The sequence below is a fragment of the Macaca thibetana genome, chromosome 1, assembly GCF_024542745.1.
Source record: "Macaca thibetana thibetana isolate TM-01 chromosome 1, ASM2454274v1, whole genome shotgun sequence".
NCBI lineage: Eukaryota > Metazoa > Chordata > Mammalia > Primates > Cercopithecidae > Macaca > Macaca thibetana.
Genome location: NC_065578.1, coordinates 155,386,697 through 155,411,037, shown reverse-complemented (window position 1 = coordinate 155,411,037; position 24,341 = coordinate 155,386,697). Strand labels below are relative to the sequence as shown.

Genomic DNA, 24,341 nt, shown 5'->3' with positions numbered 1-24,341 from the left:
TGTGTGTGTGTGTGTGTATATATATAAAAAACACTGAATATTGCAGAAAATTAAAGCTAAGAGTAAGAAGAGTTAACCAAATTTTCCCTGGATGCAGTGGGAAAAGATGAAAAGGAGAAGACAGGCAGGCACAGTGGCTCACACCTGTAATCCCAACACTGAGAGGCTGAGGCAAGAGGATCACTTGACCCCAGGATCTCGAGACCAGCCTGGGAAATAAAGCAAAACTCCACCTCTACAAAAAAAGTATAAAAATTAGCTGGGCGTGGCGGCGTGGCCTGTAGTCACAGCTACACAGGAGACTGAGGTGGGAGGACCACCTGAGCCCGAGAGGTTGAGGCTTCAGTGAGCCATGATGGCACCCCTGCACTCCAGCCTGGGTGACAGAATGAGACCCTGTCTAAAAAAAAAAAAAAAAAAAAAAAAAAAAAAAAAAGACATATTTAAGACAGTGTTAGGATTCAAAATACGTGTAAAAAAAAATTCCAGAAGGGTAAGCAAATAAGCCCATACCTAGCCATTACTAGGGAAATTTCTGTGTTTCAGGGATAGAGAAAAAAAACTCAGATTCCAGAAATAAAATGCAAAAATATAATACCTGCAGAAGAAGTAAGTTTATTGCCACCACATTGATTCTACACAACACTAAATTGTGTAAGATAGCATTTCTCTTGAGCCAAGCTAATATTCACACCTACAGGCTCCAGATACACATTAAAGGATAAGCAAAGACACAAAAAATGTACCATTTAAGTATGCTTCCCAGGCAATTCATAAGCAAATTTTTAAAAAGGAGAATGATGAATTCCAAAAGAAATCTCAATGAGATAGAAAAGTGGTAAAAACAAACAATAACAACAACAAAAAAAAAACAAAAACTGGCAATGTAATTGTAATTTAGTAATAATCTCTGTGAAGTCACAGAATATATCAATAGAAGTAGAAAATGTGAGAAAGCAAGAAAAGGCAGGCTAGACTTACAGAAAACATGAGTAGACTGACTATACAGAATTTGACTCTGAAATTCAGAAAGTAGGTTTAAATATATGTATCGTGTGTGTATATATATATACACACACATATATAAACACAATATACATGAACACATATAAAATTAAATTCCTAATTAGAAAAAAATATTAAGTTTAATTTCCAAATTATTAGAATGACTAAAACAGCTGAGTCTATCTGTTCCATATAGTAAGTAAGAGGGAAGGAAAAGGAATAGCAAGGAATGCATTTGTCTCTGTCATCGGAAATAAGCCCCCTCATGTTTGGGTCAGGTCATTTTATTCATTGCTTTCTCCTCATCCTCATCATTGGACATTGTGAAATCATGAAAAAGGTAGTGAAAGAATGATGACATGGCTGGGCGCAGTGGCTCACGCCTGTAGTTCCAATACTTTGGCAGGCCGAGGTGGGAGGATCACCTCAGATCAGGAGTTCAAGACCAGCCTGGTCAACATGGTGAAACCCCATCTCTACTAAAAATACAAAAATTAGCTGGGCATGGTGGCACATGCCTGTAATCCCAGTCACTCGGGAAGATGAGTCAGGAGAATGGCTTGAACTCAGGAGACAGAGGTTGCAGTGAGCAGATATCACACCATTGCACTCCAGCCTGAGCGACAGAGCAAGACTCCGTCTAAACAAACAAACAAACAAAAAAAAAGCAAATCAAATATATAATTTATTTCAATCCATTTGGTTTAATCTTCTTGTCAAAAAACCAGGTCTATTAGATAGGATCAAAAGCAACAAATCTTGTATTTATAAAAAGCATGCCTCAAATTAAATGACATAGTATTATACACACACACACACACACACACACACACACACACACACACACACATACACACACAGATTAAGGGAATATGCAAACAAAAAATGGCAGAAATAATATGAGAAAAGACAGAACTTAAAAAAAAAAATTGTCAAACAGGTCTACAAAATATATTTTTTTATTTTGGTGCCAGGTACAGTCCACAATGAAGCCAAGATATTAAGAAGCAAAGTGGGCCAGGAGAAGTTAGAGCAGAAATATTTCTTTCAATAGTGAGAGAATAGGAAAAAGAAGAAAAGCTGGGAACAATAAGTAAAGTTTAGGCTAGGCCTTAGACTTCTCCTACATTGTAATCCTTCTGGTTTGCCACATATGCATGCTGTGAGGACGTTGATGAGGCATGTACAGCACAATTATTTTCCATTGTTTGCCTTTAGGCACCGACTCATTGGTCACTCATCTGCTGAATGTATCATCTCAGGCAATACTGCCCATTGGAGCACGAAGCCGCCAATTTGTCAACGTGAGTTGAAGTCTCTTTCCCCATTCACCCCACTGTTTAATCCTAGAGTTATCCTCCTAGAATCACAAAGAATGAATCTCATCCCTCTTGGAAATGGTATCCTTCTGATATTTGAAGAATCCAGTCATATCCTTAGAATGGCTCACAGCATCCCAAACTTCCACCTTCACCTAGAAATGCTTTTCTTTCTTATCTCAAGGTCTCATTTATTTTAAACTAGTCTTGAGCTCATTTAAACAGCCCCCAATTTCCTCCTCTGTTGAACACCTCGCAGTTTGAAGAGCATTTTCTTCAGTGAAGTCAACAAATACAAAGTCAGTGAAATAAACCCTATATCCTCTCTGCAAGCTCTTAGTATCACATCGGATATTCAAGCCATGCAGCTCTTTCTTCCTTCTTATTCTTTGTCTAAATGGTATCATGCCATCTTCCCTGTGAGTTGTTTGGAAGATGAGCTTTCTACATTTTGGGGAGCAAAGGGAATGAGTAATTGCAAGCTAACAAGGAATATAAAATGTGTATAATCCTGGGTTTGGTGATGATGTGAGGAAATCAGCAATTTCAAACCCAGTTGGTGGGAGAATAAGTGGGAACAACTTTGTAGAAGGTCAACATACTGACTGGGCACTGCCCCACGGTAGAGTAGGACACAGTATTCAGTTCTTCCAAGATCAGACGAGATTGGGTGCATTCAGGGTGGTATGGCTGTAGATCAGTATCCAGTTCTTTTTATTACTTCTGTAAGTATCGTGTTTATTATATGTAATATTGTGTATTTGTGCTTTGTCTTTATTAGTTCTGCCAGAGCTTTTTGTTTTTATTATTTAATAAAGATGTTATACTGGGCCAGGTGTGGTGGCTCACACCTGTAATCCCAGCACTTTAGGAGGCCTAGGTGAGCAGATGGCTTGAGCCCAGGAGTTCAAGACCAGCCTGTACAACATGGTGAAACCCTGTCTCTACAAAAAATACAAAAATTAAGTGAGCATACTGGCACACACCTGTAGTCCTAACGACTTGGGAGCTAAGAGGTGGGAGGATTGCTTGAGCCAGAGAGGTTGAGGCTGCAATGAGCCATGATCAGGCCACTGCACTCCAGCCTGGGCAGCAGAGCAAAGCCTTGTCTCAAAAAAAAAAAAAAAAAAAGCTGTGCTATATGCTTTATTATATTAATAACCAATAGAATAAAGAAATGCATTCTATATAGAGAGAACTAAATTAATAATGGTGAGATAACATAGTTAAATTCTCATTTAGCAGAAGAAATATAAATGTGTACTATAGGCCAGGCACAGTGGCTCACACCTGTAATCCCAGTACATTGGGAGGCCAAGGTAGGTGGATCACTTGAGGTCAGCAGTTTGAGACCAGCCTGGCCAACATGGTGATACCCCATCTCTACTAAAAATACAGAAGTTAGCTGAGCATGGTGGTGCATGTCTGTAATCCCAGCTATTTGGGAGGCTGCAGCAGGGGAATCACTTGAGACCAGGAAAAGGAGGTTGCAGTGAGCCAAGATCATGCCACTGCACTCCAGCCTGGGCAACAGAGACTCCGTCTAAAAAAAAAAAAAAAAAAAAAAAAAAAAAAAGGGAAAAAATGGACTATAATAATATATGGACACATTTAGCAAAGTAATGTTAACTACAAAGAGCAGAACTCATAATATTGTAAAATTGTTAGAATATATCTGTACGTTAGCAAATATTAGATGATATTTACTTCCAGTAATTTGGGATTTCCAAAAAGCTGTTAGCATAATTTACAATAAAGTATAATTTTAAGAAACCAGGCAGGGCACGATGGCTCACACCTGTAATCCTAGCATTTTGGAAGGCAGAGACAGGTGGATTGCTTGAGGCCAGGAGTTCAAGACCAGCATGGCCAACATGGCCAAACCCCATCTCTACTAAAAATACAAAAATAAGCCAGACACAGTGGTGAGTGCCTGTAATCACAGATACTTGGGAGGTTGAGTGGGGAGGATTGCTTGACCTAGGAAGTGGAGGTTGCAGTGAGCCGTGATCGTGCCACTGCACTCCAGCCTGGGTGACAGAGCAAGACTCTGTCCCAAGGTTTTGTTTTGGTTAACTTGCTATCTCTTTTGCCAGGAATTACTTGTGGGCTACCCCCCAACATCACCAATGGAGATTTCTTCAGCACTAACAGAAAGTATTTTCACTATGGATCTGTGGTGACCTACCACTGCAATCTTGGAAGCGGAGGGAGAAAGGTGTTTGAGCTCGTGGGTGAGCCCTCTATATACTGCACCAGCAAAGATGATCAAGTGGGCATCTGGAGCGGCCCGGCCCCTCAGTGCATTTTACCTAACAAATGCACGCCTCCAAATGTGGAAAATGGAATACTGGTGTCTGTCAACAGAAGCTTATTTTCCTTAAATGAAGTTGTGGAGTTTAGGTGTCAGCCTGGCTTTGTCATGAAAGGACCCCACCGTGTGCAATGCCAGGCCCTGAACAAATGGGAGCCAGAGTTACCAAGCTGCTCCAGGGGTGAGTCTAACTGAGGCCTAGAAGGTCCCTGCAAATGACATGCATTGCTGTTGGATCAGGAGATTAGTATTTGTTCGGGGGAGGGATGTGTGGTGAGGAGGGTGGGAAAGTAATTTTGGGGGGAAGAAGCATGAAATTAAGAATCGGGGGTGTGCATGCACCCAGCATATGTGTCTTCATTTTAAAAAGCAAGACCTTAATTAGCCAGAAAAAAAGCTATTTTGGACTCACCTATTAATCAGTTCTCAGGGCAAAGTACCAGCTCCAATCTCTCTCAATTATATTGAAAAATTATATGGACTTTATAGTCAGCTGTGCCCTAAGCACTTTATATACATTATCTCATTTATTGTTTACAACAACACTGGCTTATTTAAGGCCTTGTGTTTTTGATGGCTCATCTTGTCTACTGATGCCACAATAGCTGGCTTAGCAGCTGAGTGGGAGGTGTTATGGCTGATACATAGGGACAGAGAAAGAGCTTACCATTCTTCTACCAACCCATGTTAGCCTTGTGCAACCACTGAACTGGGAAGACAAACAGATAAAGGGATATAAGGACGGATGTATTGAGGTAGGAGATTGGCAGGGCTTGTGTTCTGGTCACAATCCTGCTGACCAAAACAGAATCTGTCCTAGATAGGATGAAGTGAAAAAAACAGCAGGAACAGGCAGATGGCGATGAAAGCAATCGCTAGCTGCCCTCATATTCCCATCAGCACCATGACATTTTATAAACGCCATGGCAACGACCTGGAAGTTACCACCCCTTTCCAGGAAAGTTCTAAATAACACCCCCCTCAATTTGCATTGATATGCCCCTTAACTTACATGTAACTGGCCGGGCATGATGGCTTATGCCTGTAATCCCAGCACTTTGGGAGGCCGAGATGGGCAGATCACCTAAGGTCAGGAGTTCAAGACCAACCTGCCCAACATGGTGAAACCCTGTCTCTAATAAAAATATAAAAATTACCTGGGTGAGGTGGCTCACGCCTGAAATCTCATTAGGCTGAGGCAGGAGAATCACTTGAACCTGGGACACAGAGGTTGCAGTGAGCCAAGATCACACGACTGTGCTCCAGCCTGGGTGATAGAGTGAGATATCACCTCAAAAACAACAACAACAACAAAAAAAAAAACGCACACACACAAAAACAGAAAGCAGTTGTTTACTATGGCCGATGATCTGGAGCAGCATCCTCAAGGCTGGCTGAGTAATTGGCTGCCCACGTGGCGCCCCACTTCCATGTCTCAGCTGAAGAATGTGGAAGCCAGGATCCTCCAGTGTCTCCAGAATAAGTTCCTGGCCAGATATGTATCCCTCCCAAACCAGAATAAGATCTGGACAGTGACTATGAGCCCCGAGCAAAAGGACCACACCCCGCTGGTGATGGTGCACGGTTTTGGGGGCAGCGTGGGCCTCTGGGTCCTCAACATGGACTCACTGAGTGCCCGCTGCACACTGCACACCTTCCATCTGCTTGACTTCGGGCGATGCTCAAGGCCAGCATTCCCGAGGGACCCGGAGGGGGCTGAGGATGAGTTTGTGACATCGATAGAGACGTGGCAGGAGACCATGGGGATCCCCAGCATGACCCTCCTGGGGCACAGTTTGGGAGGATTCCTGGCCACTTCTTACTCAATCAAGTACCCTGATAGAGTTAAACACCTCATCCTGGTGGACTCATGGGGCTTTCCCCTCTGACCAACTAACCCCAGTGAGATCCGTGCACCCCCAACCTGGGTCAAAGCTGTGGCATCTGTCCTAGGACGTTCCAATCCATTGGCTGTTCTTCGAGTAGCTGGGCCCTGGGGGCCTGGCCTGGTGCAGCGATTCTCGCCGGATTCAAACGCAAGTTTGTAGACTTCTTTGAAGATGATACCATATCAGAGTATATCTATCACTGCAATGCACAGAATCCCAGTGGTGAGACGGTATTCAAAGCCATGATGGAGTCCTTTGGCTGGGCCCAGCACCCTATGCTGGAGCGAATTCACTTGATTTGAAAAGGTGTGCCCATCACCATGATCTATGGGTCCAACACCTGGATAGATACCAGTACGGGAAAAAAGGTGAAGATGCAGGGGCCGGATTCCTATGTCGGAGACATGGAGATTGAGGGTGCATCTCACCACGTCTATGCTGACCAGCCACACATCTTCAATGCTGTGGTGGAGAAGATCTGCGACTCAGTTGATTAAGTCGCTCTCTGAAGAGGAAGAGGAGAAAGCCAGAGAGTCACTCTTGCCTCCCTGTCTGCTTACTCACCCACTCTGTCCTTTCCTCACCAACTAACATGTGCCAGCCAGGCAGAGTCTTAGGCTGTTCCCAGAACAGGACCACAGTGAAAAGAACACTCTTGATCCCACACTAAAGGCTGAAGGCAGAAGCCACAAGAGGCCTTCAGTGCCACCCCTGGGGAAGAACATAAAGGGTTGCACAATGTCACCCATCCACTTCTTGCCAAGTGTTACCCAGATGGTGGAGGATGTGAAGGGATTGCACCGAGCCACATTCGCTCTCTCTGTGGCCTTTCTTCCTCTGGGCAAAGAAGGGCTTCCAGTGGCCTTTCCTAGCTCTGCAGTGTTTGTGGGATAGGTTCCCTGCAAGAACACCTTCCTCCTCCATGCCCCACTTCACCCCATCCCATACCAGTTCCATCCAGGGTCTGGTTAACCGCCAAGAGCAGGTCCTGGAGTTCCCTTCACCTGCAGAGTCCTTTTCATGACCTAGAAGGTCTTATTCAAAGCTCTCATTGACAGAGGAGGAAACAGGCCAAGGCAGGACATGGCTGGACCATGGTGATACAGCTCTGTGTGATTCAAGTTCTGGCTGGAGCCCAGGTCTGCCGACACCCTGTGCTTGTTGCACACTTGATTTGCTAAGGCTCCAGACAGGCATCGTTGCCATGGGGCTGGTCCTGGTCACTGGCTGAGGAAAAGCCCTTCCCTGCCCCACATTCTAGCCCCACTATGTGGGGGTGCTGTTGTCCCACCTGTGTCTCATCCCTGGCTGCCTAAGCTAGGGACACTCAAGTGCTTCCTTCCTTGCCCCATCTTCCTCCTAACTGGAAGCCTCTGAGCCTCCCCTGTGCCTTAGGCCCCGAAGCCCCACATGTAGTATAGAGCAAAGGTGGAAGAAAGGGTAGAAAGGCCCTTCAGCCCCAGTGCTATGTCTGGGTTCTCCATGCCCATCAGTCTCGCAGTTTCTCTACCTGGCCCCAGAGCTGAGGCCATCTGCAAGCCCCTACCCATGGCCCAACGAGGAGCCTCCAGCCACCAGTTCCCTGTCCTTGTCAGCCACTGAGTGGTTCCCACTGCATGACCCTCTATCCCTCCCATCTGTCCCCATGGTTTCCAGCTCAATCCACCCTGACCCACCTGTCAGCCCTCTCCCAGGGAGCTGTTTCAGGGATTCTGGGCAGTAGGCTGGGCCTGGCCTCAGAACCTGGCAGCTCCCGTCTGCTCCTTCATTTTTGTAAAACCAACCCTGTCACCAGAATGGTATTAACTCCTGGTGCTTTGTACTACTGGTCCAGCTGCCCTGGGCTCCTTTTCTATATTAATAAACAAATGAGTAAAAAAAAAAAAAAAAATTTACATGTAATTGAAGCGGGCTTACAGGAGTATAAATACAGTTGGCTGCCAGGAGCTCATATGTTGCTGACTCTGAGTGTACTGCCCGTGAGTTAGCCCTGCTCTGCAGGGGCAGTGCCTTTCTAAAAGATTGCTGTCCGGCACCACTGGCTCATCCTTGAATTCTGTCCTGGGTGAGGCAAGAACCCTTCCAGAGTAAGCCCCAATTTAGGGTCATGCCTGTCCTGAAACAGTATGACTGCACTTTAGTCATAGGTGTACTATCAGAGAAATGGGAGGAAATCTATAAAACAGACTTGGTCTCAGGTGACAGTCTCATTACCTGAATAACAATGGTACAAATCGGGATTACCTTCCTAAGAAATATGTAGATGGAGAATCCACCAATACTAATAACTCCACATTGGATAGCCAGAGCTAGGAGAAAATACCTTGTACCCTGTAGATTTACAAGTGAGTTTGGGGCCTTGTGCTAGGGAGAATTGGGTTCTATATCTCTACCTTTTACTAGCTATGAGGCCTTCAGCAAGCATAGGGTATAGCAAAAGAAATTCCCCCGTAAGTAACAAGTACTCTGGAACTGTCCTTTCCACAGTGTGTCAGCCGCCTCCAGAAATCCTGCATGGTGAGCACACTCCAAGCCATCAGGACAACTTTTCACCTGGGCAGGAAGTGTTCTACAGCTGTGAGCCCGGCTATGACCTCAGAGGGGCTGCGTCTCTGCACTGCACGCCCCAGGGAGACTGGAACCCTGAAGCCCCCATATGTACAGGTGCCTTGACTCTCTGGCTTCCAGATTGCTGTTTCCCCCTCACATGGAGGTCTTACTCCTGTTGTTTTATTTTTCTTCTAGTGAAATCCTGTGATGACTTCCTGGGCCAACTTCCTCATGGCCGTGTGCTGTTTCCACTCAATCTCCAGCTTGGAGCAAAGGTGTCCTTTGTTTGCGATGAAGGGTGAGTGTGACCCAGAGTTGAGACCCAGGACTCAGTGTGGAGAATCACTCCCCTGAGATCAAGGGTTAATCCAAACCAGGAGCCGACCTAGTAGATAAGAAGTACCCAGACAGATGAATTTATGGAAGGGTAGTTTTGAAATAAGGGTAGGGACTAAGTGGCACCACTTTCAGAAGACAATGAGAAAATGGCACATACAGCTCAATGTCAGGTACAAACCTAAATACAGTCACTGATCTTGAGTCCACAGTTGGAACTTGAAATGAATGGGTATGTATTTATTTGGAGGCAAAAGAACATAATTTTATAAAATGTATACTAGAGAAAAAAAGATGAGTAAGACGAAAATTGTTTGCCTCATAATAAGGCAAAGGTTGTTTTAGGAAACTTAAAACCAATCAAAAGTGAAATCTGTAATAGTGTATGGATAAGTATAACCCAATTACATATCTTCATGTCAAGAATGGCCAGTGTAATTGTTTTGATGCAAGATTTTTCTCAGCCACTTTGCCAGCTGGTGACCTCTGGCCAGAAACAGCCCTGCCCAGGCCTTGCTCGGCCCAGGATCAACGCAGGAGACACCCCATCTACTTGACCCTCCCAGGCCGTGCCTGGCTTGGGCTCTGATGCAGATCCTGTGGCTGCCACGACTACATGCTCAGCCTCTGGCAGGAGGGGGTGTGTAGTGAGCAAGTGTGGGTTCTGGCTGGCTGCGCCAAGCACTGGCACAGGAGCGGGCTCCGTGTGGGGATTGCGGCTGAACCAGTCATGTCGCACTGAAGGAAACGTGGTGGTGCCCAAACAGGGGTCCCCACAACCCCAAAGCCAAGAGGGGGTGTTACAGCATGCTAATAGCTCTTAGCATTTGATAATGCCTGCAGCCCAACAGATGGCAGTGTGTTAACAACTCTGTCAGTCCCATCGCCCTGCCAGGCCTGCGTCTCCAGGGCTGACTTGACCTGCTGCTGCTTCCTGTTGCATGGAATAGCTGCCCTCCCCTGGGAGAGGGCAAAGGGTCACTGTATTACAGCCTTCTTCGTACCTGCGTTTGGTGGGTCCTGAGTTCTCTTCCTGCAGCCAAGAAAAAGAAGGTTATGCTAACAATAGAAGGGTGAGGAGGGTGGAGAAGAGTTTTATTGAGTGACGAAACAGCTTCTCAGGGGAGACGAGACACGAGGGTGGACCCCAGATGAAGTCAGGAGGTCATTCTCTCAGTGTGACTGGTTCTGGGGCTTTTATGGACTCAGAATTGGAAGTGTGTATTAATTTGTTTGTGAGTGTGCAAAAAAGGCTAAAGCAAAGCCACCACTCAAAGGTGGGCACAACAGTGCAAAAAAACCAATTATGGAAGAGCAGGTATATGTGAAATAGATGAAGAGTGGGGATCAATCAGAGGAAAGCACACCCAATGGGAAGAGAGGTTCTCAAGCCAGTCCATGGATTTACCTGGAACTTGTAGCGAGGCTTTAAACTGTCTTCAGCTTGAAGGTCGGGTTTCATCGGGATCTGCCCCATCTGCCTAGGATTTGTCTGCCTCCTGCTTCTACCACTGTCAAGTGAGGTATTATTCGTTGTTTATGTGTATCCATTATTCTTGGTACACTATGAGTCTGGGGGGATAACTAGATTGAGCAATTAAGGAGTTATTTTTAATAATTTCCAAGGATTTTTTGGCATTTACAAAGTCCACCACCTAATAATGATTTCCAATTCCAGAACGATTTTAGATTTCAGAAGGGAAGCAGGATTCAATAGTAAGTTAGGCTTTTCAGGGTGGCAAAGACTTTTCCCCCGACCCTTCTTTGTTTGTTAGAGCACGTGGTTCAGCATGCTTCTGTGAGCCTCCTCTGGCCCATTATATTTGGAGTGGCAAGAAAAACAATGGCTGTTCTCTTACCAGATGTTCCTGGCTTTGCTTACCAAATCGAGAGTTGTTCTGCCTCATGACCCACTAATGAGAATAAGTGGGATGTCAGAGAGCCATCAGTGAAATATGACACCTGAAGGTTATGGCTCTTGTGCCCATGGAGAAGTCTGGTTCTGTGTTCATGCCTTCTGTAGATGATGCTGGGCTATGAAGTTTACATGGCACATCAGCTCTAATTGCTTTGCCAGTCACAGGGTACTATGGTTCTTTAGAATAAATTGGCCTTTGAGTTTCTGCCAGCTACTGAAGAATTCAGATCCCTAATGAATTTAGACTTTTAGCTGGGCCGGAACCTAAGAACCAAATGATAGTCAAAGAGGAAATGGTAGTGAGGAAGCTGAGCATCTATTAGTGAAGAAATCAAGGGAGAGATGGGAATTGCTCACACATTTGCTACCACTTTTTTTTTTCTTTAGGTTCCGATTAAAAGGCAGGTTTGCTAGTCATTGTGTCTTGGCTGGAATGAAAGCCCTTTGGAATAGCAGTGTTCCAGTGTGTGAACGTGAGTAGAAAGAACTATGTAGTTTGGATAACTCTCCTTATTTTTGTTTTCTAGTGTGTTTACTGCATGGAATCACTTGTTGTCTGGATCTTTACTTAACTAAATTTCGGATAAAAATACTTCTTTGTTGGAAGAATTTCAAGAAGCATCTTGTAGGACTTCTCTGACATTTGTTACTAATCTGTAAATCACTTAGTTTAATGACAGTGTTTAATGTTGTGTGGAATGTGTGGCAAGAAACTAGATGACATAAAGGTGCAGCACGTTTTAGTTAGTCATTTATTTTTAGTTTTCTTATAAGGAGTAATCTTTCTTAATTTTTTTTTCCTTTTTGAGATAGTTACCTAGGACAGACTGCAGTGGTGCAATCACAGCTCACTGCAGTTTCAATGGCCTGGGCTCTAGTGACCCTCCCACTTCAGCCTCCCAGTAGTTGGGACTGCAGGTGCATGCCACCACACCTGGCTAATTTTTTATTTTTTGTAGAGATGGAGTCTTGCCATATTGCCCAGGCTGATCTCAAACTCCTGGGCTCAAGCTATCCTCCCACCTTCGCCTCCAAAAGTGTTAGGATTACAAGTGTGAGCCACCATGCCCAGCCAAATTTTTATGTTCTTTTATCCCCTCGCATATCATAAACAGTTTAGTCAGCTTGTTTTTTAGCCGGCAGTATTTAATGACATAGGGCTTCCCATGTGCTAGGACTTTCCATGTGTAGAAAAAGCAATGAAGAGTAAAAGAATAGTGAAGACACCTCCCTACTTTCCTGGAGTGTATTTTCTTGTTGGGAAGCAGACTAAGAATGATAAAATAAGTAATCAAAATTCTAAAAATTGTAATATATAAAATGATAGTTAACTAGGGATGTTATGGAGAAAATAAAACAGAGTTATATGATAAATTAGTACAGGGGAAGGAGCTGGGATGATGAATCAGTGTCTGAAATGATGAGGTGTCCTAAGTTTCCAAACCATCTGCTTAAATAAAGTATGTCCAAATTCAGAAAGAATTCAGAAACTCTTAGATAAGAGTATATGTTTGACATACTAAGACATTACTGATTTACCCTATTCTGTCAATTAAAGCAAGGCAAGAATTTTTTAAACCTTTTTTTTCTTATTGGAAAATGTTTAATTTGCATTGTGTTAAAATAACTTACAGAAATCAATTCGGATATTTTATGGTGAGTATTACGGTGAAGAACAGTGAATACCTGAGGAAACTCAAGTATCCAACAAACTCAACCTTACAGAGACATATAAAGCTGAAAATAAATATATAAACAAACTTAGGAAAACACAAACAGGTAAAATTCAAGCATAAGAAGTCAATCATTGTTTGATGTACTAAGTCTTTTTTATACATATAATTCTGATAAACTTGGGCATCTCTTCCTAAATTCATATCAAATTAGAAGCATCAAGTGCTTTTAGGGAAGGAACTGTTCTAAGCAGACTAAAAGGAGGAAGAAATGATGGCTAATAATTTGGAAGAAAGAAAAAAAGGCTCTTTGGCACCATTTAATCTAGGTAAAAAGAGCCTTACCAATGTAGTCTGATGACGCCATTGGAAATTTGGTGTTGGTCCTGATGATAATGGTCTTGAATCACCAAGAAACATTTACATTGCTAAAGATGATAGTTCATGATTATTAACGTTCATAGATTTCCTTGGAACTTATGGTCTCCAATGGCCAAAACTTTGTCTGTCTTGAACCTCATTGTCAACCCAGGAATCTTACTATGCCTGATTTAAAGTAGACAACCAAATGGGCGTTTTAAAAAATATAAAAAAATAATTACTTTCCAAATTCATTATGAACATAGCTACCTGGATGGTCCAAAAACACTGTCTTTGGCCTTTTGCAATAAACTGTAATTTAGGTCTCACATCACTTAGTTGCCTCTCAACAAAAGCCTTACAGATTTAAATTCTATCCACCTTAGTTATATTCTTTCTAAAAGAAAAAAAATTATACTCATAGCACAGTCACAGGTCACTAATATTTCAGTCATCTTAAGTGAAATTCTAATGGAACTTAAAGCTCTTGTTTTCTTTCTAGAAATCTTTTGCCCAAATCCTCCAGCTATCCTTAATGGGAGACACATAGGAGCTCCCCTTGGAGATATTCCCTATGGAAAAGAAGTATCTTACACATGCGACCCCCACCCAGACAGAGGGATGACCTTCAACCTCATTGGGGAGAGCACCATCCGCTGCACAAGTGACCCTCAAGGGAATGGGGTTTGGAGCAGCCCCGCCCCTCGCTGTGAACTTTCTGTTCCTGCTGGTTAGTACCTGCTTCCACATATCCTAAACGGGTTCAGAATATCTAGGTGAGAACCTCCATATTTCTATAGTGACAGTCATTTTTGCTTGTGAAAATGGCTTTGCTATGAATGTCAGAGACAGAACTACCTCCCAAGTGAATGACAAATGGGTTCTAGTAGGCACACTGTGTCTCAGTTGTTGGTATTCTGATGGTCCTTGGGGTGAGCAGTGTGGGATGGTAAGAAGAGAAGGGGGTGGACAGTGAAGAGAATTGGTGAGGTCCAGATTTTGTAGAGAATATTTTCAAAGTACTGAAAACAAATGCTAAATAAAATACTCTTTTATTCTACCTCTACTACGAGTTGTCTTTATCCTGGATAGATGGATGTGCTGCACGAAAAGTACACAATGATGACGTAATTTACTTCAGAACTGATAATACTGTAAAAGTAATTTAAGAAACTCAGATGTAGGGATTTATACTTTTTATGTTGTTTCCAAGGGTTTGTTCAAGTCACTGACTATATTTAGTTGGTCCTTCACCTCACCATTAACAAAGGGAACTCAGGAGGCCCTGGAGAAGCAGAGTTTAAGACTGTACTCTTAGCCTCCATAGCTCTTTCCTTTGATATATTAGTCTGGCTTTAAATGACAGTACCTGACAACTGTAGATGCATTTGTGGCTGTGACTGCCTGTACAAGCTCTATCCTCCAGTAAGGACAGAAGAGCATTGAATCATAAAAGTTGTAGACTTTTTAATGTGTTTTTTTGAGATGGAGTCTTGTACTGTCGCTCAGGCTGGAGTGCAATGGCACAAACTCAGCTCAATGCAACCTCTGCCTCCTGGGTTCAAGCAGTTCTCCTGCCTCAGCCTCCCAAGTAGCTAGGATTACACGCGCTTGCCATCACACTTGGTTAATTTTTGTATTTTTTAGTAGAGACGGGGATTCACAATGTTGGTCAGGCTGGTCTCTAACTCCTGACTTCAGGTAATCCACCTGCCTCAACCTCCCAAAGTGGTGGGATTACAGGCATGAGCCTGGTGCTGACTTTTTTGACCTGTTGGCTAATTTGACTTAGAATTTCTGTGGTTGAAAAATAACGCAGTAGATAGATGAGAAATATATGGGAAACACAGCAAAGGGTTAATAGTGTTATCTTACAGGTAGCAGTAGTGGTGGTTGTGGTACTATTTGTAAAAATTACTATATAATGAATACTTAGTACCACCATTAAAAGATAGATAGGCTGGACATGGTGGCTTATGTCTGTAATACCAGCACTTTGGGAGGCCAAAGTGAGAGGATCACTTGAGCCCAGGAGTTCAAGAGAAACCTGGGCAGTATAGCGAAACTCTGTCTCTACAAAAAATAAAAAAATTAGCTGGGCATGGTAGTACATGCCTGTAGTTGCAGCTTCTTGGGAGGCTTAGGTGGGAGAATTCCGAGTCTGGGAGGTCATGGCTGCGGTAAGCTGAGATCACAACACTGCACTCCAGCGTGGAAAATAGAGCAAGACTCTGTCTCAAAACATACACACACACACACAAACACACAAAAGATAGCTTCTAATTTAATTACACAACAACCTATGAGGAGGGTAGTATTCTTATTATCTCATTTTATAGATGTAGAAACTGAGACACAGAGGGTTTAGGTAATTTGTACAAGACCACAGAATGGGGTAGCCTGGCCAAGCAATCTACTTATCTGTAACAATAAATAACAATATTTAACTTTAACAATAAATAAATGGTCAAAGGATGTAAATATATCATTCAACAAGAGAATATTTAAGTATTGTCATAATAAAATGGAAAGTTATCAGGCCAAGGTCCCAAACACCAGATAATGGGCAATTCTTCAGTTGGTTGAAGGAGATACAACAAAGAATCAGAATGGGCCAAATAACTATTAACCAGCAGGTTCTTGGAACTCAGAGCTTAGTGTAGACTCCTCGTGAATTGGGCTGAACCACTTAGGAACTCCTTTTGTCTCTCTGAACTAAGACTCAGACTAAAAGCAGTCCCCTTTGCCTTCTTGTTCCTAGTCTCTTTACCCTATCTAGTCTTCGCCTTTGACATCTTACTGCTTTGTAGTGAGAAGAGGCAAAGAAAGTTTCACGATCTTAGAGACCATCAAAACAGAAAAAATAAAACCCAGTATTTTCCCCTAAGGCTTGGGATAGATTACTTAAGATACCAGTCCTAGGCCTTCCTAAAATGGAAGATGAAGAACTAACCTGGGGAGGTGGTCCAGGCTTGGAGTGACATGCCATAGAGGGTTTTGAGAAAGAATAGCAATTCAGAGAGAAAAAGGAACCTCTGAGTACTAGCATCAGAGAAGGAAGAATTTCTTGGGATACTCAGATCCCCTATCTTCCCATTTCAATGGCCCAGTTACGTCAGAGGCCCGATTCATTTCAACATCTTCCTCAGAGCAAGGGGTAATCGCCAGGTCCCCTTTAAAGCCAGAATTAATACATATAACCCATATTTACGCTGTCTCAAGAATAATTAGCATGGTGTTGCATGCTAGACAAATAAGTTCAACTACAGGAAACATGTTAAAACTAAGAGAAGTTTCTACTTGAATATCTTAAGAGAGGCTTAAAGAAAAATTAAACTATGTGACACTCATTAAAATGTCCCCAAATCCTCTTTACCCATTTCCATTACCCAGTGTCCCATTCATTAAAGCAACTGCTTTCCTAGAGCCTAGTTTCTCTCAGTTCCACCCAGACTGTCTCTCAATATTCTCCCCACTTTCTGGACCTTCTTAGTTCACAAGAAGTCTCCATGCCATTTCTAAGGTAAATGGAGTTTCTTCAGTTCTACATAGTTCAATGCAACACAGCCCTGAAAGTTTCTGCAGGAAAATGCAGAAACTATCTTAGGATGCAAGATTTAGAGGAAGGGTGTAAATATCTTTCTACTTTGACACACAAATATACAGAAACTGTTTAACCTCACTAGAACTAAAGAAATGCAAAATAACAAGGTACCATTTTTTAAAATTGTCCATTAAAAAGGTTTTTATGTGAATACCCAATAAAAAGTAAGGATGTACTGTAACAAATATTGTTGTATGTTGAAGGTACTATTGTAAATTGGCAAAATCTATTATGAAAAACAATTATGCAATGTATGTGGACAATAATACAACTATTCCTGCCAGTTAGCCCTCCTAGAACTCCAATCTAAGGAAACAATGTAAAATATAAAATATTTTATGCATTTTATTAAGGGTTTCATGAGAAAGAAAACTAGAAATAAATGCACAATAGAAGTCATTGAATACACTATGATGCATCTACTAGATTATATTAGTTTGTCTCTGTTGTAATTTACATTTCTAGTATATAAATATGTGAAAACACACATATGAGAAAATATGCCAGAAGAGAATGTATCAAAACATGTTTTGGGTACTAGGATTTGGGGTGATTTTTTTCTTTAGTTCTGTATTGTAAGTTTTCTTCTGTAATTGTATTACTTTTATGAGAAAAATATTAATTTTTAAAAAGTCTTCTTGGCAGTGGCTCACACCTGTAATCCCAGCACTTTGGGAGGCTGAGGCGGGTGGATCACGAGGTCAGGAGATTGAGACCATCCTGGCCAACATGGTGAAACCCCGTCTCTACTAAAAACACAAAAATTAGCTGGGTGTGATGGCATGTGCCTGTATTCCCAGCTACCCAGGAGGCTGAGGCACAAGAATCCCTTGAACTGGGAGGCAGAGGTCGCAGTGAGGTTGCACCACTGCACCCCAGCTTGGCGACAGATTGAGACTTTGTCTAAAAAAAAAAAATCTTCTCTGAGTACAGAAGGTAAAATGAGAGTATGTGAGTGAAATCAATGACTTTTAAAAAAAATATTAGTCTGAGTCCTGAATAAAATTCAGGATAAATTGTCATTGGCTGAGAAGTCCTGTTCAATTATGTTGCATGCCAGAGTGATGTTTTTGTGACTTCTGTCTTCGTTTTAGGTGCAAATGATGCTCTTATAGTTGGTAAGTTTTATGAAGGGTTTGATGAGGAATTCTGGCATCTTTAACAGTAAGTACCTACTTATAATGAATGAAATGTAAAAAGAGAGATCAAAATATCTTGAGTTGTAAATTCAACTAGAAAGAAAATCATGATGAGTTTAGGCCAGGATATGGTGGAACTGGCATCATCATATGCCAGGTTACTGAGTAACCTTCCTCAAAGGTTCTTTACTATCTTTGAACCACTACAAATGCATAATCATTCAACAGTGTCAAAAATAACTTATTTGAATGTGGTGGGAGAATGAAGCTGCTTCTTTGGGTTATAACCTGGAGTATGCTTCCAGATGGTGATTGTGCCCATTTGCACAAATAGAAAGCCACAAGATCAGTCTTCTGAGCCCATATCTGTGATCTGCCTCTGTTAGAAGAGTAGTTTTGTAATAGAGTTTGCTTCCAAGGGAATTTCTGTGGCATGGTATTCTTACATCCCTTTTTACACATCTGGACACTGAGACATGGAGGGTTTAGGTAACTTGCCCAAGACCACAGAATGGGATAGCCTGGGTCTACCTACCTGTGGAGACTGTGCACTTTAACAATCAATAAATGGACAAAGGACCTACATATATAATTCAACAAGACAGAAAATTCCAGTATTGTCACAATGAAATGCCTGTGTGTTAAGCCTTAGGCAAGACACACGGGCAGGGCCATGGAGAGCTGATGGCCAGCTGCCCCATCGTGGTTCTCAATTACTTTTGGAAAAGTTGATATTGGACTAAAGGTTACAAAACAGCTCAGATCACACCTTAACTATAATAACCCTGTGGGAGTAAGACTAATACTATAGAAACCCAGAGTAAAGCAGAATGTATAGTTACATCTAAAAAAAAAAAAAAAAAAAAAAAAAAAAAAAAAAAAAAAAAAAAAAAGCATTGGCAATCTGTAGTGGGACTGGATACTAAGACAGAATTTAAAACCTATGAGTTATATTTTCCATGCATGTAATTACCTTGTTTTACTGCCTAGGCACTTTATCCGGCACGATCTTCGTTATTTTATTCATCATTTTCCTCTCTTGAATAATTCTAAAGTACAGAAAAGGGTAAGGGTAAGTATAGCCATATTATCCCAAGAAATGTAAACTGTTGATATCCTAGTTTTGCTAAGACATTGCAGACACTGACCTCTAAGCCCAGATCCTATCATAGCACTAGAAGTTTGATTGGGTCACTTATGGCACACATAGCCTGCCAGTGGGGAAGAATTGAGACTTTCCATTGGGTATTTTAATATATGAACAAATACTTTGTAAACACAATTAACTTTTTTTTTTTTTTCTGAGACAGAGTCTTTCTCTGTCACCCAGCCTAGAGTGCAGTGGTGCGACCTCGGCTCACTGAAACCTCCACCTCCCAGGTTCAAGGGATTCTCATGCCTCAGCCTCCTGAGTAGCTGGGACTATAGGCATGTGCCACTACACCAGGCTAATTTTTGTATTTTTAGTACAGGCAGAGTTTTGCCATGTTGGCCAGGTTGGTCTCAAACTCCCGACCTCAAGTGATCCACACGCCTCAGCCTCCCGAAGTGCTGGGATTACAGGCATGAACCACTGTGCGAGGTCACTATTAACTTTTTACACTTGAAAAAAAACTTGCAAAAATTAAGATCTGAATAAAGAAATGTCTTTGACAGGAAAGAAAACATACGCAGCTTTTGTAATGGTTGATTAAAGTATAACAACACCAGTGAGGCCAGAATCAATAATAACAATGTTATAAGGTCTATGAGCAAATTCTATACCCATAAAAAACTGAGGGCCAGGCTTGATGCCTCACGCTTGTAATCGCAGCACTTTCAGAAGCTTAGGTAGGCAGATCATGAGGTCAGAAGTTTGAGACCAGCCTGGCCAACACAGTGAAAACCCATCTCTACTAAAAATACAAAAACTTAGCCAGGTATAGTGGCGTGTGCCTGTAGCCCCAGCTACTCGGGAGGCTGGGGCAGAAGAATTGCTTGAACCTGGGAGGCAGAGGTTGTGGTGAGCCGAGATCGCATCACTGCAACCCAGCCTGGGCAACAGAGCAGACTCCGTCTAAAAAAAATAAAAATAAAAATACCTGAATGTGTAACTTTTAAGTGAACAGTTTTCTATAGGAAATATTCTAAACAATGCAGTTTCCTACAACAAACTATACAGCAATTGAAGTTTTTGTATTTCACAGAGATGGCAATACACTTTTAAAAAGTAGTTTGTCATAGTAGATCTTGCTGTAAACAACCTAGTCAGGAACTCAATTTCATGGGAAAATAGTGAATTGGTTGACATTTAAATTTAAATCATTATCCTTCCTAACTAATGTTCTCTATATTTTATGGCTTGACATATAAATATTCTTTGCTCTTTTCCATTACAAAAAGAAAAAGTAAGTAGCTTGGCACTTTCCCTTAACAAAGTACTTGTGTCAATACATTTTTCTCTTAAAGTTTCTTATTAAGTACCACTATAATTTGTGAGTTAATGTTAAAAAAAAATTTACTAAGTCTGAATTAAAGAAGTTAGGGCTTCTAATTTTTTGTATCTATACCAGTCTCTAGTTGAAACCACACAGGGGAAATGATTGTCTCTTCCTCTTGAAAATATTAAAGATACTTTAATATCTTGAACATATTTGAATATCTCCACCCTTCTAACTATGTCATTCTTCACTCCTCATGGCCCATTCCTTGTTAATCAACTACAGTTGATTAACATGACTCAATAACCATTTATACAATTATTTCCTTAGAAATTATTATCTTGTATAGCCTAAGCAACCTCAGAGCATATACCATTTCTTCATGTTTTCCATCTCGTAAAACCTGCCTCCTATTTTTTTCATACTCTTTTAAAGTGTAATGTCCATGGCACAACCATTCTCTCTGACCAGTGGCTACCAGAAATGTGGCAGAAAGAAAGATCATGATCCTTGCTAGACTTAAAGGTCAGGGAGGTAAACCTCCTAAACATCTATGTAACCCACACTAAAACCTATTATATATGTGCAATCCAGGAAAACTTTTAAACATTTTCTAAACTTTTACTTTTGACCTGTTTCACTTCTTGGGACTGTAACTGCCTGAAGGGTTCTTCCTGCCTGTCATACAGACAAAACCAATTCCCTGAGATCATGGTATATTACAGTAAAGAAAGAGTTGAATTAACACAAGGCCAGTCATGTGGAAGAACTGGAGTTATCACTCAACTCAGTCTCCCCAAGAACACAGGAGCAATGGTTTTTATAGATCATTTAGTAGGAAGGGAGCTAGGGAATGGGTACTGCTGATTGGTTGGGGATGGGGGTGTGGGAAATGGTCCTCATGTGCTGTATCCACCTCTGGTTGGGGGCCACAGGACCAGTTGAGTCATGAGTCACAGGTTCAGGTAGAGTCAGTCAGTTGCCAAATGCAAAAACCTGAAAAACATCTCAGAAGACCAATCTTACATTCTATAATAGTGATGTTATCTATAGGAACAATTAGGGAAGTCACAAATCTCTGAGCAGTAATGGATTATAAAAACTATGCCTATATTTTAGCAGAGTTCAGGTCCCTCTCATAATCCTAATCTCTTGGCCTTTCATTAGCTTTCAGGCCCTGAGCAAGGAGAGAGCTAGTTTTAGAAGAGACCGTTATTATCCTTGCTCCAAAGTTAAATTATAAACTAAATTCCTTTCATGGTTAGCTTGGCCTACACCCAGGAATGAGCAAAGCCAGCTCACCCATGAGGCTGGAAGCAAGATGAAGTCAGCCGTGTTAGATTTCTTTCATGCTCATAATCTTTGCAAAGGTGGTTTCAGGATAGTGAGTGTATTTCTCTAACAAAACACCATTGATTTTCTTGTTAGAAATAACACATAGCTAAAATTGAGAAGAGAAAGTCATAAACTTAAATAATCAGAAGGCAGAGGTCCCTTCTCTTGGAAGGAGTTGGGCTGATTAATCATGCAGTCATACTTCCTTGAGTGGGTGTGGCCAATAGCTAAGTCATTGTGGCTATGTGAGGAGGGCTGATTATTCCTTATCTGGAGCTCAAGCTTTCCTCACAGAAACACAAGGGCATAAAGGGCCTTATGGCAAAGAAGAAGGAAGCCATGTGGGAAACACAGAATATGACTGGAGAGTATCGTAGTGGTCCTCAAGTCAGAAGAGCTGTTTATCCTGGAGCTAAAAAAGACTGACGGAGATAGAATAGTGTAGAATAGAACAAGATGGCCTGCTTTATGGGAGAGCCACTATCACACCAGGTCTGGAGGGGTTCAGGCTGACGTCTACCTCAAACACTGGAGACAATTCAGAAACTGCATAAGCAGTCCGGAGACTTACTGAGAAACTAAAATGAGGCTGGGCGTGGTGGCTCAGGCCTATAATCCCTGCACTTGGGGAGGCCGAGGCGGGTGGATCACCTGAGGTCAGGAGTTCGAGACCAGCCTGGCCAATGTGATAAAATCCCGTGTCTACTACAAATACAAAAAATTAGCCAGGTGTGGTTGTGGGCGCCCGTAATCCCAGCTCCTCAGGAGGCTGAGGCAGGAGAATCGCATGAACCTGGGAAGCAGGGTTGCAGTGAGCCAAGATCACGCCACCACACTCCAGCCTGGACAACAAGAGCCAAACTCCCTCTCAAAAAAAAAAAAAAAAAAAAAAAAAGAAACTAAGACAGAAGTGGATGGAATTCACAAATTCACATACAGAAATCATCTCACCATGGCCAGGTGTGGTGGCTCACGCCTGTAATCCCAGCACTTTGGGAGGCCGAGGCAGGCGGATCACGAGGTCAGGAGATGGAGACCATCCTGGCTAACATGGTGAAACCCTGTCTCTACTAAAAATACAAAAAAAATTAGCTGGGTGTGGTGGTGGACACCTGTAGTCCCAGCTGCTCGGGAGGCTGAGGCAGGAGAATAGCGTGAACCCAGGATGCGGAGCGTGAACCCAGGAGGCGGAGCTTGCAGTGAGCCGAGATCCCGCCACTGCACTCCAGCCTGGGCAACAGAGCGAGACTCTGTCTCAGAAAAAAAAAAAAAAATAGAAAAAGAAATCATCTCACCTTTAAAATACTCCTCAAGGAGGTGTACTTTAACTATCCTAGTAAAGACGGTATGACCCCCACCCCCACATTCCTAATCTCTCTTATCCTGCTTTTTTTTTTTTTTGTATACTTATCCTTTTATTACCCTTAATTAAATAATTATGTTCCATGTTTATTCTCTCTCTCCCTCCATGAAGTCAGGGATTTTTGTCCTATCTTCACCAATGGATTCAAAACAAATCTACACTGTCCCTGGAACAAAGAGAGTCTCAATAAATACTTACCAAATGAATGAGTGAGATAAACACCACTAAGAGTGTTACCACAAGGGAAAATTTCTGCCATAATTCTTTACCAAGTTAAACAGTGTATCTTTAGCTTGTCCTAAACTTACTCCTGGTTTCAAGGCTCCAAGGAGTTCCATTAGAACTCCTTGTTCTAATATACAAACTGTCACAGTCTGTTGGTATAGACAGTTGGGCAGCTATAACAAAAACTCCATAGACTGGGTGGTTTCAATAAGCATTTAAGCTGGGTGCAGTGGTTCCCACCTATAGTCCCAGCTACTCAGGAGGCTGAGGCAGGAGTACTGCTTGAGCCCATGAGTTTAAGGGCGGCCTGGGCAATATGGCAAGACCCTGTCCCTAAAAACGTTATTTCATTTCTAAAAACCAAGCATTTATTTCTCATAGTTCTGGTGGATAGAGAGTCCAAGATCAAGGCAACTGCAAATTCAGCGTCTAGTGGGGCTCGCTTTCTAGTTAATAGACTTCAATCTTTTCTCTGTGTCCTCACATCAGAGAAAAGGAGTGTGGGAGCTCTTGGGGGTCTCTTTTCTAAGGGCACTAGTCCCATTCACAAGGGCTATTTGAGAAGTAATTAGATCCTATAAATTTTCAACGTATAAATTTGGAAGGATACAAACATTCAGTCCATTGTACAAACACTGAATTTGATAAGCACATCTGCTTAAATGATATCACGCTTATTGATTTCATGTGCCTTTTTCACCTTTGTTTCTATCTAAATTCCATTAACCCAGCTCTGAATTCACTCAACCAAGATGCTATCCCAAACAACTCTAGTCCAAAATAATGTTTTTCTTTGAAACTCAGATTTCCTAACTATACTATTTTAAAAATAAACTAATGTATTTTAAGAGTAATATCTCATCATTATTAAAAACAATAGGGGAAAATATA

The 24,341-nt window shown here is 42.0% G+C and overlaps 2 protein-coding genes and 1 pseudogene across 4 annotated transcripts in view; all 3 read left to right on the top strand.

Moving 5' to 3' along the window:
* Nucleotides 1-24,341, top strand: part of LOC126949105 (complement receptor type 1-like) — a 98,922-nt gene that overhangs the window by 73,020 nt on the left and 1,561 nt on the right. Inside the window, exons 12-18 of the mRNA XM_050781634.1 lie at nucleotides 2,224-2,309; nucleotides 4,421-4,819; nucleotides 9,015-9,375; nucleotides 11,719-11,804; nucleotides 13,867-14,094; nucleotides 18,063-18,086; nucleotides 19,098-19,179. Of these exons, the coding sequence (XP_050637591.1) occupies nucleotides 2,224-2,309; nucleotides 4,421-4,819; nucleotides 9,015-9,375; nucleotides 11,719-11,804; nucleotides 13,867-14,094; nucleotides 18,063-18,086; nucleotides 19,098-19,150 (1,237 nt within the window). The 3' untranslated portion in view covers nucleotides 19,151-19,179. The remainder of the gene's footprint in view (nucleotides 1-2,223; nucleotides 2,310-4,420; nucleotides 4,820-9,014; nucleotides 9,376-11,718; nucleotides 11,805-13,866; nucleotides 14,095-18,062; nucleotides 18,087-19,097; nucleotides 19,180-24,341) is intronic.
* The window catches only part of CR1 (complement C3b/C4b receptor 1 (Knops blood group)), a 235,393-nt gene that overhangs the window by 209,533 nt on the left and 1,519 nt on the right, over nucleotides 1-24,341 (top strand). The window lies entirely within an intron of this gene.
* Nucleotides 4,956-8,406, top strand: LOC126949166 ((Lyso)-N-acylphosphatidylethanolamine lipase-like; annotated as a pseudogene). Its single transcript, XR_007723594.1, has one exon. The product of XR_007723594.1 is annotated as a (Lyso)-N-acylphosphatidylethanolamine lipase-like (transcript).